Source organism: Scyliorhinus torazame, chromosome 4 (assembly GCF_047496885.1).
Source record: "Scyliorhinus torazame isolate Kashiwa2021f chromosome 4, sScyTor2.1, whole genome shotgun sequence".
Classification (NCBI taxonomy): Eukaryota; Metazoa; Chordata; class Chondrichthyes; order Carcharhiniformes; family Scyliorhinidae; genus Scyliorhinus; species Scyliorhinus torazame.
In genome coordinates, this window is record NC_092710.1 from 189,602,493 (window position 1) to 189,617,988 (window position 15,496).

The window sequence follows — 15,496 nt, forward strand, 5'->3', positions numbered from 1 at the left end:
TTAATGGACAATTATATTAAGTAGCTGAACTGTTGGTCTATTATTCCACAATGCCCTATGAAATAATTTTGTTGACCTCTGAACTGATGAAATTAGTCTGTTCTGTTAATTGTTTAAGAGTTGTATTTGAAGTGAATTTGGAATACGTCACTGGGAATGTAAGCATGATTATGGGACAAAAATATCTCTAGTGTAGCACTAATTGATATTGGAAAGGGCAATTTCTGATGCTGATGTTCTGAGACTGTATGCAGCATAAAGAGAAATTTACTTTGCATTTCATCTTTGTGGTATTCACCCCGTTAGTGTCTGGTGTAGATGCTGAATGTAAAAACGTTGTACCGCAGCAGGGGAGACGGTGGCATAGAAACTCCCTCGGCAAGGAAATCTGCCATCCTTACCTTCATGGCCTACATGTGACTCTGGACCCAGAGCATTGTGGTTGACTCTTAACTAGCATTCTGAAGCCTCCGAATTTGAGGGAAATGAGGGATGAGCAAGAAATTCTGGCCTCGTCAGTGACGCCCACATCACATGAAGGAGTAAATAAGGCACTGGTACCATGTTCCTTAATGAACATTTAAATAAGAAAAGCATGTTTGCTTATTGTAATTGAATAAGGAGATCCAAGTTGGGATGCTGGTTTTAACTTTATTTTTTGCTCCTAGATGTTGACTAAAGTGTTTAATTTATCTTATTGAAGTGCCCTTTTCAGTAGTTTAAATTGTTTTTCATTGGCTCAGATACATCTTGCATTAAAAGTTAACTGTTCAGATATTCAGTATGTACTGTAAATTATTTGGTGGGTACTGTAGGAAAAAGGTTGTGGTAAAAAGAAAGATTTGCATTTTTATAATGTTTTTCATGACCACCAGCTGACTCAACACACTTTACAGCCAATTAAGCACTTTATTTGAAGTGTAATCACTGTTGAAGTGTAGGAAATACAGCCAAATTGTGCTCAGCCAACACTCAAAAAGCAACATGATAATGACCAGATAATGCTTTTTCTGTGATGTTGTCTGAGAGATAAATATTGGCCAGAGCACCAGGAATAATGCTCCTGTTCTTTTTTTTTTGAAATAGCATCATGGGATCTTTTGCATCCACAAGAAATAGCAGATGGGATCTCGGTTTAATTGTTCATCCGGAAAACTGCACTTGTAACAGTGCAGTTCTCCCTTTGTGTTGTTCTGGAGTATTAGCCTTGATTTTTGTGCCGAGACTCTGGAGTAGGACTTGAAACCTGAATCCTGTGTTTCAGAGGCAAATGTACTACTAATTAAGCCATGGCTGGTTCGGGACTAGCTGCACAGAGGCCATGAATCAATTGGTTTGTTCATGAGTTCAGTGATGGTAATGTTTGCTACTTTTACAAAGCTGGTTGTTTTTATGTTGGACAGAATTTTGATAGACAAGCGAGTAGAGAGTTATGGGGGCAGACAGGCCACAACCAGATCAGCCATGATCTAATTGAATGGCAGATCAGGCTCCCAGGGCTGAGTGGTCTACTCCTGCCCCTCAGTCCTTTGTTCCTATGTTTCTAAGCAGTTGACTGACTGTAGCGCACAATGACTTACGCGAGACGAGAAGCGATGAAGTCGATCTAGGCTTTATTAAGCGAGACTTGTCCCCAGCAGCTCAGCAACAGAATAAGGCTGCGGGGAGAAGCTCGGGCTCTTATACTCCGCCTTCAGGGCGGAGCCAGAAGTCGGCAGATCCAACCAGGACTCAGGACCTGACAGCCAATAGCCTCTCGGCTTCACAGGTACCACATTACCCTTAATACATACCACCACACTGACTATCAATTAAAATGACTGAGCAAATCTCTCAGGTGTACAAGTAATCAGTTCAAAGCATTAATCTAATTTTGGGATCCAGTGATGGTTGCAATATACTCAAGCATGACTTTTATGACGTTCTCGAAATTGCTTGAAAGAAACTAGTTGCAATAAATTACCTCGAGGGCGGCACAGTGGCGCAGTGGTTAGCACTGCTGCCTCACGGCGCCGAGGACCCAGGTTCGATCCCGGCCCTGGGTCACTGTCCGTGAGGAGTTTGCACATTTACCTGCGTCTGCGTGGATCTCACCCCCACAACCCAAAAAAGATATGCAGGTTCGATGGATTGGAAAAAATTATTGGGTACTCTAAATTTATTGAATAAAACAATAAATTACCTCCCAAGTAATTTTTTACATAAAAGATAAGTTACAACTTCTGCAGTCTGATTAGAACACTCGAGGTGCGATTTACTGACCGCACCCTGCTGGAATCAGGATGGGACGTGGTCGGTAGATCCCCGGAGAGAGGTCTCCTGGGATCCCCGATGGTCCTTACACCTTGCGAGATCTAACAACAATGGGCATGACCCAGTCTCAAAAGTTAAGTGAGTTTAGAAACCCATATAATGGGCAGCACGGTGGCGCAGTGGGTTAGCCCTGCTGCCTCACGGCGCCGAGGTCCCAGGTTCAATCCTGGCTCTGGGTCACTGTCTGTGTGGAGTTTGCACATTCTCCCCGTGTTTGCGTGGGTTTCGCCCCCACAACCCAAAGATGTGCAGGGTAGGTGGATTGGCCACGTAAATTGCCCCTTAATTGGAAAAAATTAATTGGGTACTCTAAATTTAAAAAAAAAAGAAACTCACATAACTCTGCTGGCGCCGGATCGAACTGCCACCTGACATCTACCGGCCTTGCCAAGGAATCTCCAGCCGAGTGCCGTTCAGTACTGGTTCCCACAAACCAGGACTAGGCGAAACAGCATTTTGGGGAGCGGACGCTCCCAAGCAATTGGAGTCCCCTGGGTGGTTAGCCACTGGGCAGGGTGATATCCTGGCAGTGCCACCTGGCACCTTGGAACTGCCTGGGTACCCAGGTGGCACTGTCAGGCTGACAGGGGCACTCCGGGTGCCAGGCTGATAGTGCCAAGATGCCAGATTGGCATTTTGCCCATTACAAACACCGGGAACAACCCCACTAATCCCACCCAGAACGGAATCTGATTTGTTTTGGTTAGATCACACCCATAGAGTCTTGGAGGTCAATAGCATAGAGCTGGTCAAAAACAACCTCCTATGTATTCTGATCCTGTTTTCCAGCACTTATCTCATAGTCTTGTTTGCCTTGGCATCGAAAGTGCACATCAAAATACTTCTTAAATAGCGTAGCACGGTGGCGCAGTGGTTAGCATTGCTGCCTCACGGCGCCGAGGTCACAGGTTCGATTCCGGCTCTGGGTCACTGTCCGTGTGGAGTTTGCACATGCTCCCCGTGCTTGCGTGAGTTTCGCCCCCACAACCCAATGATGTGCATGTTAAGTGCTAAATTGCCCTGTAATTGGAAAAAATGAATTGGGTACTCTAAATTTTTTTTAAAAACTTCTTAAATGGTATGAGGTCCTCTGCTGCCATTCCCCTTTCAGGTAGTGAGTTCCAGCCTCCCACCATTCTCTGGGTGAAAATGTTTTTCGTCACATCCTTATATTCAATGAGGGAGAGAGGCAAAAAGTAGGAAATTATAGACTGGTTAGCTTGACATCTGTGGTGGGGAAGTTGCTGGAATCAATCATTAAGGAGGAGACCACTGAACATTTGGAAAGACAAATCTCAATCCACCATTGTCAGCATGATTTTATAAAGGGTAAGTCATGCTTGACAAACTTGCTTGAGTTCTTTGATGAAGTAGCCAGCAAGGTGGATAATGGGGAACCTGTGGATGTGGTTTATCTAGACTTCCAGAAAGTATTTGACAAGGTGCAGCATAAAAGACTAATCCAGAAGGTGAGATCGCAGTGGACTGGGGGTAGAAGACTAGATTGGATTGAGGATTGGCTGACTGACAGAAAGCAGAGGGTCGCGATAAGTGGGTCCTTGTCTGGCTGACGAACTGTAACCAACGAGGTGCCGCAGGGGTCAGTCCTTGGACCTCAACTGTTTACAATTTATATAAATGATCTGCAAGCAGGGACAGAGTGAAAATAGCAAAATTTGTAGATGATACTAAAATAGGTGGGAAAGCAGGTAGTGAAGAGGAGATATAGATTTTACAGAAGGCTATAGGAGAGGAGATTGGAGAGGAGAGGAGAAGGCGAGGAGATTGGGCCAAAATTTGGCAGACGGAGTTTAATATGGATAAATGTGAGGTTATCCATTTTGGCCGAACAAGTCGAAAGGTAAATTCTTATTTAAATGGAAAACAGATTCAAAATGCGTCTGGGCAGTGGGACCTGGATATCTTTGTTCATGAATTGCAGAAAATCAGTGTGCAAGTTCAGCATGTAATAAAAAAGAAAAATAGAATTTTAGTGTTTATTGCAAAGGACTGGAGTATATAAGTCGAGAAGTGTTGTTGCAATTGTATAGAGTATTCGTGAGACCATATCTGGAGTATTGTGTCCAGTTTTGGTTATCTTATTTGAGGAAGGATGTGATGGCAGTGGTGGCATTGGAAGCAGTTCAGAGGAGGTTCACCAGTTTGAATCCAGGAATGAAAGGGTTGAAGTATGAGGAGAGATTGAACAGTTTGGGCTTATACTTGCTGGAGTTTGGAAGGATGAGAGGGGATCTTTTGTTTTTAAATTTAGAGTACCCAATTAATTTTTTCCAATTAAGGGGCAATTAAGCATGGCCAATCCACGTATCCTGCACATCTTTGGGTTGTGAGGGCGAAACCCACGCAAACACGGGGAGAATATGTAAACTCGACACTGACAGTGATCCAGAGCTGGGTTCGAACCTGTGACCGCGGTGCCGTGAGGCAGCAGTGCTAACCACTGCGCCACCGTGCTGCCCCGATGGAGTTCTATAAAATACTAAAAGGGGTTGATAAAGTAAATGCAGACTAAATGTTCCATTTAGTGATGAATTTGTGGAGCTCATTGCCCCATAGTGTGGTGGAGTCTGAATCATTAAATGGTTTCAAGAAGGAGATCAATATATTTCTGATAAAAACGAGTTAAAGGGATATGGGGAACAGGCACGGAGGTGGATTTGAGACCAGGAAGAGATCAGCCATAATCTGATTGAATGGCGGAGCAGGCTCGAAGGGCTGAATTGCCACCTTCTTCTAATTCCTATGCACCGATGTAAACCTCCTGCTCCTTGTCTTAAATCTATTCCCCCTGGTCTTTGATTCCTACCAGGGAGAATTTTTTTTTCCGTCTATCTGTGCCCCTTATAATTTTACATATCTCAATTATGTACCCCGTCAGTCTCCTCTGCTCTAAGGAAACAACCCCAATCTATCCAATCTCTCTTCATAACTAAAACTCTCCAGCCCAGGCAACATCCTGGTAAATCTTCTCTGCCCATCCCTACTGGAATGTGGATTCCAGAACTGCACACATTATATATACTGTATACATTTGTGAGAGAACTTCTGTGAACTTTTCCTGACATCTAGATGTGGAACATAACTCCCACCTGAATTGTTACTAGAGTAATAACTATTCACACTAACCTGTGTCATTCTTAACGCAAGTGTAATTATTAAATGAGAAAGTCCAAATTAATTGGGCTTTACCATCAAATGGTGTTTTGAAAGTAATTACTTTTGTTATCCGAGTAAAATCTTGCAAATATTCGATTGCTCTTAAAATCAATATTTTTGAATGTGGTTTCCTGCTCTCAATTAATAATTTGTTTATCGTAGGTTCGTTTAGCTAACACCAAAACAAACAAGTCTTCAACTATTTATGGAACTGACTCTTATGTAGTTTCATTGACTTCAAAGTAAGTATTGTTTTCCTTGTAACTGCATTCTATCATGGAGGGCGGCACGGTAGCACAGGAGTTAGCACTGTTGCTTCACAGCGCCAGGCAGGGCCCCAGGTTCGATTCCGGCTCGGGTCACTGTCTGTGCGGTGTCTGTACGTTCTCCCAGTGTCTGCATGGGTTTCCTCCAGACGCTCCGGTGTCCTCCCACAAGTCCTGAAAGAAGTGCTTGTTAGGTGAATTGGACATTCTGAATTCTCCCTCTGTGACCCGAACGGGCGCCGGAGTGTGGCGACTAGGGACTTTTCGCAGTAACTTCATTGCAGTGTTAATGTAAGCCTACTTGTGACAATAATAAAGATTATTATTATTAGGAGTGATTTCTCTTTCTTATGTGTTGTGAACTTGCTCTTATAAATGGGAAAGTTTTGTTATGGTACTGCACTTGCCGACATGAGCCTTTTTTGAGGTTTAACATTTGACTTGTGAATTGGTATCCTGTTTTACAAGCCATCTGATTTTCTTTTCCATTGTCTTCAAGTGGAAAATAAGTCAAATATGCAGATTGGACTGCTGATAGGCTATTGACCATTTTGTGATTTGGCTTAAACTTAATTTATGCCCCTTCGATTCCTGTGCAAGTAGCATACATGCTTGAATGATGATTCTGACGTGATGTGTTACATGGATTTTGGAGCTTTAATTTCTATCCTATTTCGAACAGTTATTATTACGTAAAGTGAAGAATTATTTATTGCTTTCATATGTTCTTTTCACAGTTTATCGGGTAAAGGGATTCTGTCTGGACATGCAGATGGCACTATTGTACGTTACTATTTTGATGACGAAGGGGCCGGTGACTCACAGGTATTGTATCAATTCAAATGGCACGGATAGTCAGAAAATAGTATTGACCAACTTCCAGTGGACTTTACTGTTTTTGTCAGTGGTGACAGTCCAATTACTCATAAGACTGCCAGGGACAGATTCACAAAGTGATCTGAGAAGCTGAACAGTACTCCTCTACATTTAATAGAATTGAGGGAAAGATTTTGGGCAGAGTATGAGCTGCAGAACATCTTTTAAAAAGTTAATTTAAGGGATGTGGGCGTCGCTGGATAGGCCAGCATTTATTGCCCAAATCTAGCTGCCCTTCAGAAGGTGGTGGTGAGTTGCTGTGCTGTTTGGGAGGGAGTTCCAGCACCCCACCCCTGCTGGCGATTAATACACGCTTTAAAAAAGTCGATAAACAGCTTCCACCTCAAGATGATCCCCTCCTCCGCCCTCGAAGGGCGAACAATCTTTTCCAAATGCAGGAACTCTGCCAAAGCACTTACCTTAAAGACTGCCTTCAGTGGCTCCAAGTCCCGCCAACACAACAAAATCCATCTCTGGACTATCAGGGTGGCAAATGCCGAGACATTAGCCTCTTGCCCCACCTGTACTCCCAGATCCTCAGATACTTCAAATATTGCCACCTCCAGACTTGGAGCTACATCTACCCCCAAAATCTTTGACATCACGTCCGAAAATCCCTTCCAAAACCCCCTCAACTTTGGACACGCCCAAAACATGTGTACAGGGTTCGCCAGACCCCTACACTACGCCCACATCTATCCTCCACCTCCTGGAAAGAAACGACTCATCCTGGACACCGTCATGTGGGTTCTATGCACCACTTTAAATTGAATAAAACATAACGAGGATGCATTCAACCTCCGCAGCTCTTCCCTCCACACTCCAGCCCCCAACGCCCCCTCCCCAACTCCTCCCACTTGAGTCTGACCTCCACGGCAGCATACTCCTCCCTCTTCATTAGCTCCCCATACATGTCTGCAATCCTGCTCTCCCCAATTTATCCTGCAGCACTGTGGGTGGCAGCGTCAGAAACAAAGGCGACACCTTCCTAATAAAGTCTCTGACCTGCAGATACCTGAACCTGTTCCCCATTGGTAATTGGCACGTCTGAAAACTTCGCTTCCACGAACAAATCCCTAAAACATTCTATACCCATGAATCGCTAATCCAGAAACCTCGCATCCAACCCCGCCAGCGCAAACCTGTGATTGTCACAAATAGGCAGCTACAATGACCCACCTTCCAATGCAAAGTGCTGCCGGCATCGGTTCCAAATGGTGCTGAAATCACCACCGGGCTGGAGATGTATCAAACTGGCGAGAATGGAAGGGACGCCAACAACAGTGGCCACAAACAGGCCCCCTTACACGAGGCCACCGCCATCCGCCCCCAAACCGATCGCTCCTCCACCACCCAATTTCTGGCCTTTACAATATTTGCTGCCCAGTAGTAATTCTAATTCAACAATCTCGGCAAAGCTTACCCCCCCCCATCCTATCCTCGTAGCCTCCTCTCCAGGAACACCCTCCTCACCTGCAGAGCCTTCTCCGCCAACACAAACCTCAGAATCATCCCATCAACCTTCCAAAATTGGACTTGGGAACAAAAATTCAGAGTTTCTGGAATACAAACAAAACTTCGACAGCACCATCCTCTTCACCATCTGTACTTGAGCCACCAAAGACAGTGGCACCACATTCCACCTCTTAGTCTCCCTTCATTCCCGTACCGACCTCCCTGAACAGGCGCCGAAATGTGGCGACTAGGGGCTTTTCACAGTAACTTCACTGAAGCCTACTTGTGACAATAAGTGATTATTATTATTATTACTATTATTCATTCCCTCCACCAGCCGCACCAAATTCAGCATATGCAACTGGGCTCAACTCCATGCCACCTTAATCCCAAGGTGGCAGAAACAACCCCCCCCCTCCCCCAAACCTCCCGAACCAGCCGAAGTGGCAAATCCCACCCTCCTCCCCGGTCCCCATGCATCAATTAGGAACACTGCTGGACGCTCACCTTAAGTACCTTATACAGCAACTGAACCCAATCCACAAACCTCTGCCCAAACCTGAACTGACCCAACACCTTGGACAGGTACAGCCGTTGTACCCGATCATATGCCTTCTCCATGTCCATTGCCACCACTACCTCCACTTTCCGGCACTCCAAGGGCATCATTTATTTTTTAAATTTAGTGTACCCAATTAATATTTTCCAATTAAGGGTCAATTTAGCGTGGCCAATCCACTTACCCGGCACATCATTTTGGGTTGTGGAGGCGAAACCCATGCAAACACAGAGAGAATGTGCCAACTCCACACGGACAGTGACCCAGAGCCGGGATCAAACCTGTGACCTCGGCGGCATGAGGGCTAACTCACTGTGCCACCGTTTTGCCCTCTCCAAGGGCATCTTAATAGCATTAAGTAGCCTCCATATATTCGCTGACAACTGCCACCCCTTCACAAATCCCATTTGCTCCTCATCTATCAAAATCAGCACACAACCCTCTAACCGCGCCACTAGTACCTTCAGCACCAACTTCACATCCACATTCAACAGCGGAATTGGGTGGTACGATCCACACTTCTTCGTAAGTCTTTGTCCTTCTTTAAAATGGACGATAGCGAGGCCTGAGACAGCGTGGGGGAGTTTCACCTCACCATCGACTCATTGTATATCTCAACTAGCAGGGGCACCAGCTCCAACCCAAACGTCTTATAAAACTCGTTTGGGAACCTATTTGGCCGCGGGGCTTTCCCCGCCTGCTTCGACCTCACACAATCCCTCAGCCCAATCGGGACCCCCATTCCCTCACCTTCGCCTCCTCAAGCCTCGGAACCTCCAACCCGTCCAAAAACCTCCTCATCCCTTCATCCCCCTCTGAAAGCTCTGAGCTCTTCAGCCTCTGACAAAAGGCCTCAAAAATTCTGTTCACCCCCTCCGGCTCTGATACCACCATGTCTCTCACCCTCCCCATCTTCCTTACAGCCGCCTGTCTGTTCAACTGTTGCACAAGCATCCTGCTAGCTTTCTCCCCATACTCCTATTTTGCACCCCTGGCTCTATGCAATTGTCCCACTGTCTTTCGAGTGGTGACCAGCCCAAACTACATCTCAAGGCTCAGCCTCTCCTTTAGTAACGCCTTCTCAGGCACCACTGAATATCTTATGTCCACCCTCAGAATGCCCTCCACCAACCTCAAATTCTTAGCCCGCTCCACTCTCCCTTGTGCATCCGAATCAATAAACATTCCCCCATGCCACCGCTTTCAGCGCCTCCAATAGCGTGCAGGCAGAAAGCTCCCCTGTATTATTCAGTTCCACCTAATTTCGGAGTACCACCCTGATCCCCTCACCAATCTCCTTGTCTGCCAACAATCCCATATCCAACCTCCACTGCGGCCGCTGAACCTCCCCTGAACCACCCGTAAATCCATCCAATGTGGCGTGTGGTCCAAGACCACAATTGCCGAATGTTCCGATCCTATCACCCCTCCTGACAATGCCTTGTTCAAAATTTTTTTTAAATCAATCTGGGAGTACAACTGGTGCACATGCGAGAAATTTGAAAACTCCTTCGTCCTTGCCCTCTTAAAAAATCCACATCATCGCAATTTGGATCATACACATTCACTAGCACTACAGGCGTCCCCTTTAGCTTCCCGCTAACCATCACAAACCTCCCCCCTGGATCGGTTACAATCCTGCCAACCTCAAAGATTATTAATCAGAACTGCCACCCCCCTGGACTTCATACCCAACCCCGAGTGGAACATCTGCCCCACCCAGCTCTTCCTCAGCCTTGTCTGGTCCCACAGCTTCAGGTGCGTCTCCTGAAGAAACACCTACGTCAGACTCCCGTTCATTGACTACAGCTCTGCCTTCAACACTATAATCCCAGCCAAGCTCATATCCAAACTCCAGAACCTAGGACTCGGCTCCTCCCTCTGCAACGGGATCCACAACTTCCTGACCCACAGACTGCAATCTGTAAGGATAAACAACACATCCTTCACCATAGTCCTCAATACCAGGGCCCTCCAAGGCTGCGTACTTGGCCTCCTCCTACTATACTCCCTATACATACACGGCTGTGTGGCAAAATTCAGCTCCAGCTCCATCTACAGGTTTACTGATGACACGACTGTAGTGGGTCGGATCTCAAACAACGAATAGTCAGAGTACAGGAGGGAGATAGAGAACCTAGTGGAGTGGTGTAATGACAACAAGCTCTCCCTCAATATCAGCAAAACTAAAGAGTTGGTCATTCACTTCAGGGTGCAAAATGTCGTACACACCCCTGTCTGTATTAACGGGGCCGAGGTGGAGATGGTTGACAGCTTCAAATTCCTAGGTATGCGCATCACCAACAATTTGTTCTGGTCCGCCTACATCAACGCTACGACCAAGAAAGCACAACAGCACCTATACTTCCTCAGGAAACTTAAGAAGTTCAGCATGTCCACACTGACTCTTACCAATTTTTACAGAGGCACCATAGAAAGCATCCTATCTGGCTGCATCACAGCCTGGTATGGCAACTGCAGCCCAAGACTGCAAGAAACTACAGGGAGTCGTGAACACAGCCCAGTCCATCATGCAAACCCGCCTCCTACTCTGTCTACACCTCCCGTTGCCTTGGGAAAACGGGCAGCACAATCAAAGACCCAACCCACCCGGGTTATTTTCTCTTCCAACTTCTTCCATCGGGCGGAAAATATAAAATTCTGTGAACACGCACTAACAGGTTCAAAAACAGCTTCCCTGCTGTTACCAGACTCCAGAATGACACTCTTATGGACTGAACTGATCTCTTCACACACCTTCTATATTGAGTAGTACTATGCCCCGTATGCTCACTCGATGCCTGTGTCTATGTATTTACATTGTGTATTTATGCATGCCTTTTTTTTTCATTTGTGAAATGATCTGTCTGGACAATAGTAGACAAGACTTTTCACTGTACCTCGGTACACATGACAATTCAAATTCCTTAAATATGCAAAAAAACTTCCACCCCCCCCGGCCAATCAGCCATAGCCCCTCTTTAAACAGCTCCTCCAGGTCCTCGCCTCGCATACCCTCGGGCCCTCCCCAAGATGTCCGTCACCATCTCTTAACCAACTGCGCCACACCAACTCCACCCACATCAGCATCCCCAAAGAAAACCCAACTATTCTTTCCCCCCCCCCCCCAAAATTCCCTAAACAGGTCAACACCTCCCATTTCACATCCGTTAACTAGCCAACCGGCTAGCATGCTGGCCCCCACTTGAGGCCTCTGCCTACCCACTTCCCCCCCCAGCCACCCTTCACCCATCATTCCCCAAAAAACAGTAAGAAAGTAAGATAAAGAACACATTCACCCACTCTGCACCAATATTCATTAAATACAACCAACCGCCTGTCATATAAACCCACTTTCCCCACTTCAGCATCACCAAAGTTCAATGGCCTCAAACAACTCCCAGTCCATGTTCTCTCATAAATTCACTCGCCTACTCCGGCGGATCAAAATAAAACTCTCAATTCTGATGCCTGGCCCACAGACAAACAGGGTACAATACCCCAAACTTCACCCCTTCCTTGTAGAGAGCGGCTTTGATCTGATTATAACCGGCCCGCCACTTGGCCAACTCCGCACCCAGGTCCTGGTAGATCCTCAACACGTTTCCCTCCCAGGCGCACGTTTCCATCTGCCTCACCAACCTTGATATCTTCTCGTCGAGAAAATAATTCAGTTTCACCATCATCACCCTTTGGCCTCCTCATCGCCTTGTACGCTTGAGGGGGAGGTGTGTGTGTGTGGAAACAGTCAAAGAACCCCCACCAACTTCTTTAACATGCTCGCCACATACTTTGCGGCCTGCGTTCTCTCGATCCCTTCAGGCAGCCCACGATATTTTGTCTTCTATGTACGTACTGTGTACGTTCCCTTGCCCACAGAAAAGTACTTTTCACTGTACTTCGGTACATGTGACAATAAATCAAATCAAATCAAAAAATCTAAAGATCTGGAGATTCTGCCTCCTTGAACGGTTCTCGAGATCTTCTCCCTCAACCTCTTACGGCTATCCGCCATGAGCACCATCTCCAACTCCAGCGAGGCCAGCCGGTCCTCATGCTCTCCTACCTACTCCTCCACCTTCTTGAGTGCCAGACACTGCACCTCCAGCCTCTGCTCCACTTTCCTGATAGCCATCCTAAGCGGCTCCACCACCTTTGTCAGGCTTTCTGAGTCTTCCTGGTGTTGCATGAACTTCACATTCAAAAAGTCCACAAGTTGCTCAGTAGACCACTGCGCAGGCAACGATGGCTTAGCACCCACTGCCATCTTTTGCTGTGTCACCTCTCGAATAAGCTCTTGCCCAGGCTGTTGCCTTTTGCTTGTTCCTCATCTGGTAAGCCACAAACCGGCCCCACCGATGGAGCACTTTTATTCCTCAGTGCTCCTTGAATCAGGTGAAGAAGGACCAGAAATTCCACTTTGGTTGCGAGCCACCAAACGTATGACCACTCACTCCATGGCCACTCCCGGAATTCCTTCCCTTGCTAACCTTTTGTGATTCTTGTACAAGGACACCCGGATTCCGCTGTTGTCTCTATACTTGTTACAAAAATGTTTTTTTTTGCTTCTTGCCAAAATGGACAACCTCATATTTTCCCACACTATGCTCCATCTGCCAAACCTTTGTCCGCTCACTTAATTTATCTATGCTTCTTTGCAGATTCTTTGTACCTTGCTCACAACTTGCTTTCCCACCAATCTTTGTCATCAGCAAAATTGGCGACAATAAACTCTGGGCGGGATTCTCCGTTAGCCATTGGCGAAATCGGGAAATGCGATTTGACTGAGAATAGCTTCCGATGTCAAAGTCGCGGCAGCCGCCGATTTGACGCCAAATCACGATTCTCCGTCACCTCAAACGGCGTCAATGCGTTTCACTCCGCGCGTGCAGTAGGCACTGTTTGCATATCATTGGCAGGCCCCGACCTGAAACTCTCCAGGGCCTCCGCGATTCTCCGTCTCCGATGGGCTGAGTTCCTGATTGCGTGGTTCACTTGTGCTTTTAAAAATCGTGAAACCGGCGTGGGGGCTGCTGAGGGAGAGAGAGGGGTGTGTGGAAAGTGTCCAACATCGCCATAGTGTGCTGACAGTTGTGCCGCTAGCCGGGGAGTTTCTGGGGGGGGTGCCCAGGAGGTGGGCTCTGGGGTCAGGGTGGATGGACATGGAGCACCATTGCCGCAAGACAGCCAAGCAGTTGCGCACACCCCTAGCAGCCTGCTTTGAACCTGGTGCCATGGGTCATATAAATGTTTCCCCAGGGCATCTCCTGGGTGCCCTCTGGTCCCAGATGACCCATCAACTGTATGGACGTTCACCAGCACAACCAGTGCCATCTTTTTGGCTGGGATAAGTGTGTGGGGAGTATAATGTGTATGTGCGGCTGCAGCTTGTCAGCCTCCCGAGTGTCGATCACAGACCCGGCGTATCCGACACCATTTTTCAGTGGAATCGAGTGTGTTACACGCGGCACCGATCCAGGTGCAGCGCCGGTTTTTCTGTTGTAAAAGTTCACGGATGCTTCGTTGGCATCAACACTTCGTAGTCTCAGAAATGGAGAATCTCGCCCCTTGTCTCTTCATCCAAGTCATTAATATAAAAGGCATTAATCCCGATGGCATTTCACTAGTTACAGTTTGACAACATGAAAATGACCCATTTATCCTAGCTGGCTCTTTTCTGTTAGTTAGCCATGCTAATATGTTCCTCCCAACACCATAAGCTCTTATTTTATACTGTAACCTTTTATGTCTCATTTGCGTGAATGTCTTTTGGAAATCCAAATACATTTCATCTACTGGTTTGCCTTTATTCGCCTGCTTACATCCTCAAAGAACCCTTTGTCAACATAAAACCATGTTGACTCTCTTTGATTGGATTAGGATTTTAAAAAAATGTCCTGCTACTGCTGTCCCTTTAATGGATTCCGGCATTTTCCCTTTGACAGATTATGAGCTAACTGGCCTATAGTTTCCTGCTTTCTTTCTCTCCTTTCTTGAATAGGAAGGGTTATATTTGCTGTTTTCCAAACCGCTGGTACCTTTACAGAATTATAGGGAAGTTTGTAAGATTGCAATCAATGTATTCATTAACTTATTAATAATGATGTCTTTGGGTAAAATTGTTTCCAAAGTAAATTATGCAACTTTTTTTCAGGGAAAACTAGCTACACACTGTTGTCCACCTTATGCCTTAGCTTGGGCTGTAAATAGCATTGTGGCTGCTGGATGTGATAAGAAAATCATTGCTTATGGGAAGGAGGGCAATGTTATCCAACAGTTTGATTATGGCCGAGATTCCACAGAAAAGGAGTTCACTGTAGCTGCCACTAGCCCTAGTGGTCAGTCTGTAGTCGTTGGCAGCTATGACAGGTAAAATGATAAAGAAAATAAATGTATTGATGAGATGTTTTGCCGTTTTGTTGTGCAAGATTGTGCCAATACAGGATTTAAATAAAAATCATGACTTTGCAAATAACATAAAACGTACAACCATTTCTCCTGCATTGTTTTCCTCAAATTGAATTGGGGAACAAAGAACAAAGAAAAGTACAGCCCAGGAACTGGCCCTTCGGCCCTCCAAGTCTGCGCCGACCATGCTGCCCGTCTAAACTCAAATCTTCTACACTTTTGGGGTCCGTATCCCTCTACTCCCATCCTATTCATGTCTTTGTCAAGATGCCCCTTGAACGTCACAATCGTCCCTGCTTCCACCACCTCCTCCGGCAGCAAGTTCCAGGTACCACTACCCTCTGTGTAAAAAAAAAAACTTGCCTCGTACATCTCCTCTAAACCTTGCCCCTCACACATTAAACCTATGTCCCCTAGTAATTGACCCCTCTACCCTGGGAAA

General features: G+C 46.2%; 1 protein-coding gene across 1 annotated transcript in view; it reads left to right on the plus strand.

Moving 5' to 3' along the window:
- ift172 (intraflagellar transport 172) overlaps positions 1-15,496 on the plus strand; it is a 211,697-nt gene that overhangs the window by 16,763 nt on the left and 179,438 nt on the right. Inside the window, exons 6-8 of the mRNA XM_072499027.1 lie at positions 5,653-5,732; positions 6,494-6,581; positions 14,801-15,015. Coding sequence (XP_072355128.1) covers positions 5,653-5,732; positions 6,494-6,581; positions 14,801-15,015 — 383 coding nt within the window. The remainder of the gene's footprint in view (positions 1-5,652; positions 5,733-6,493; positions 6,582-14,800; positions 15,016-15,496) is intronic.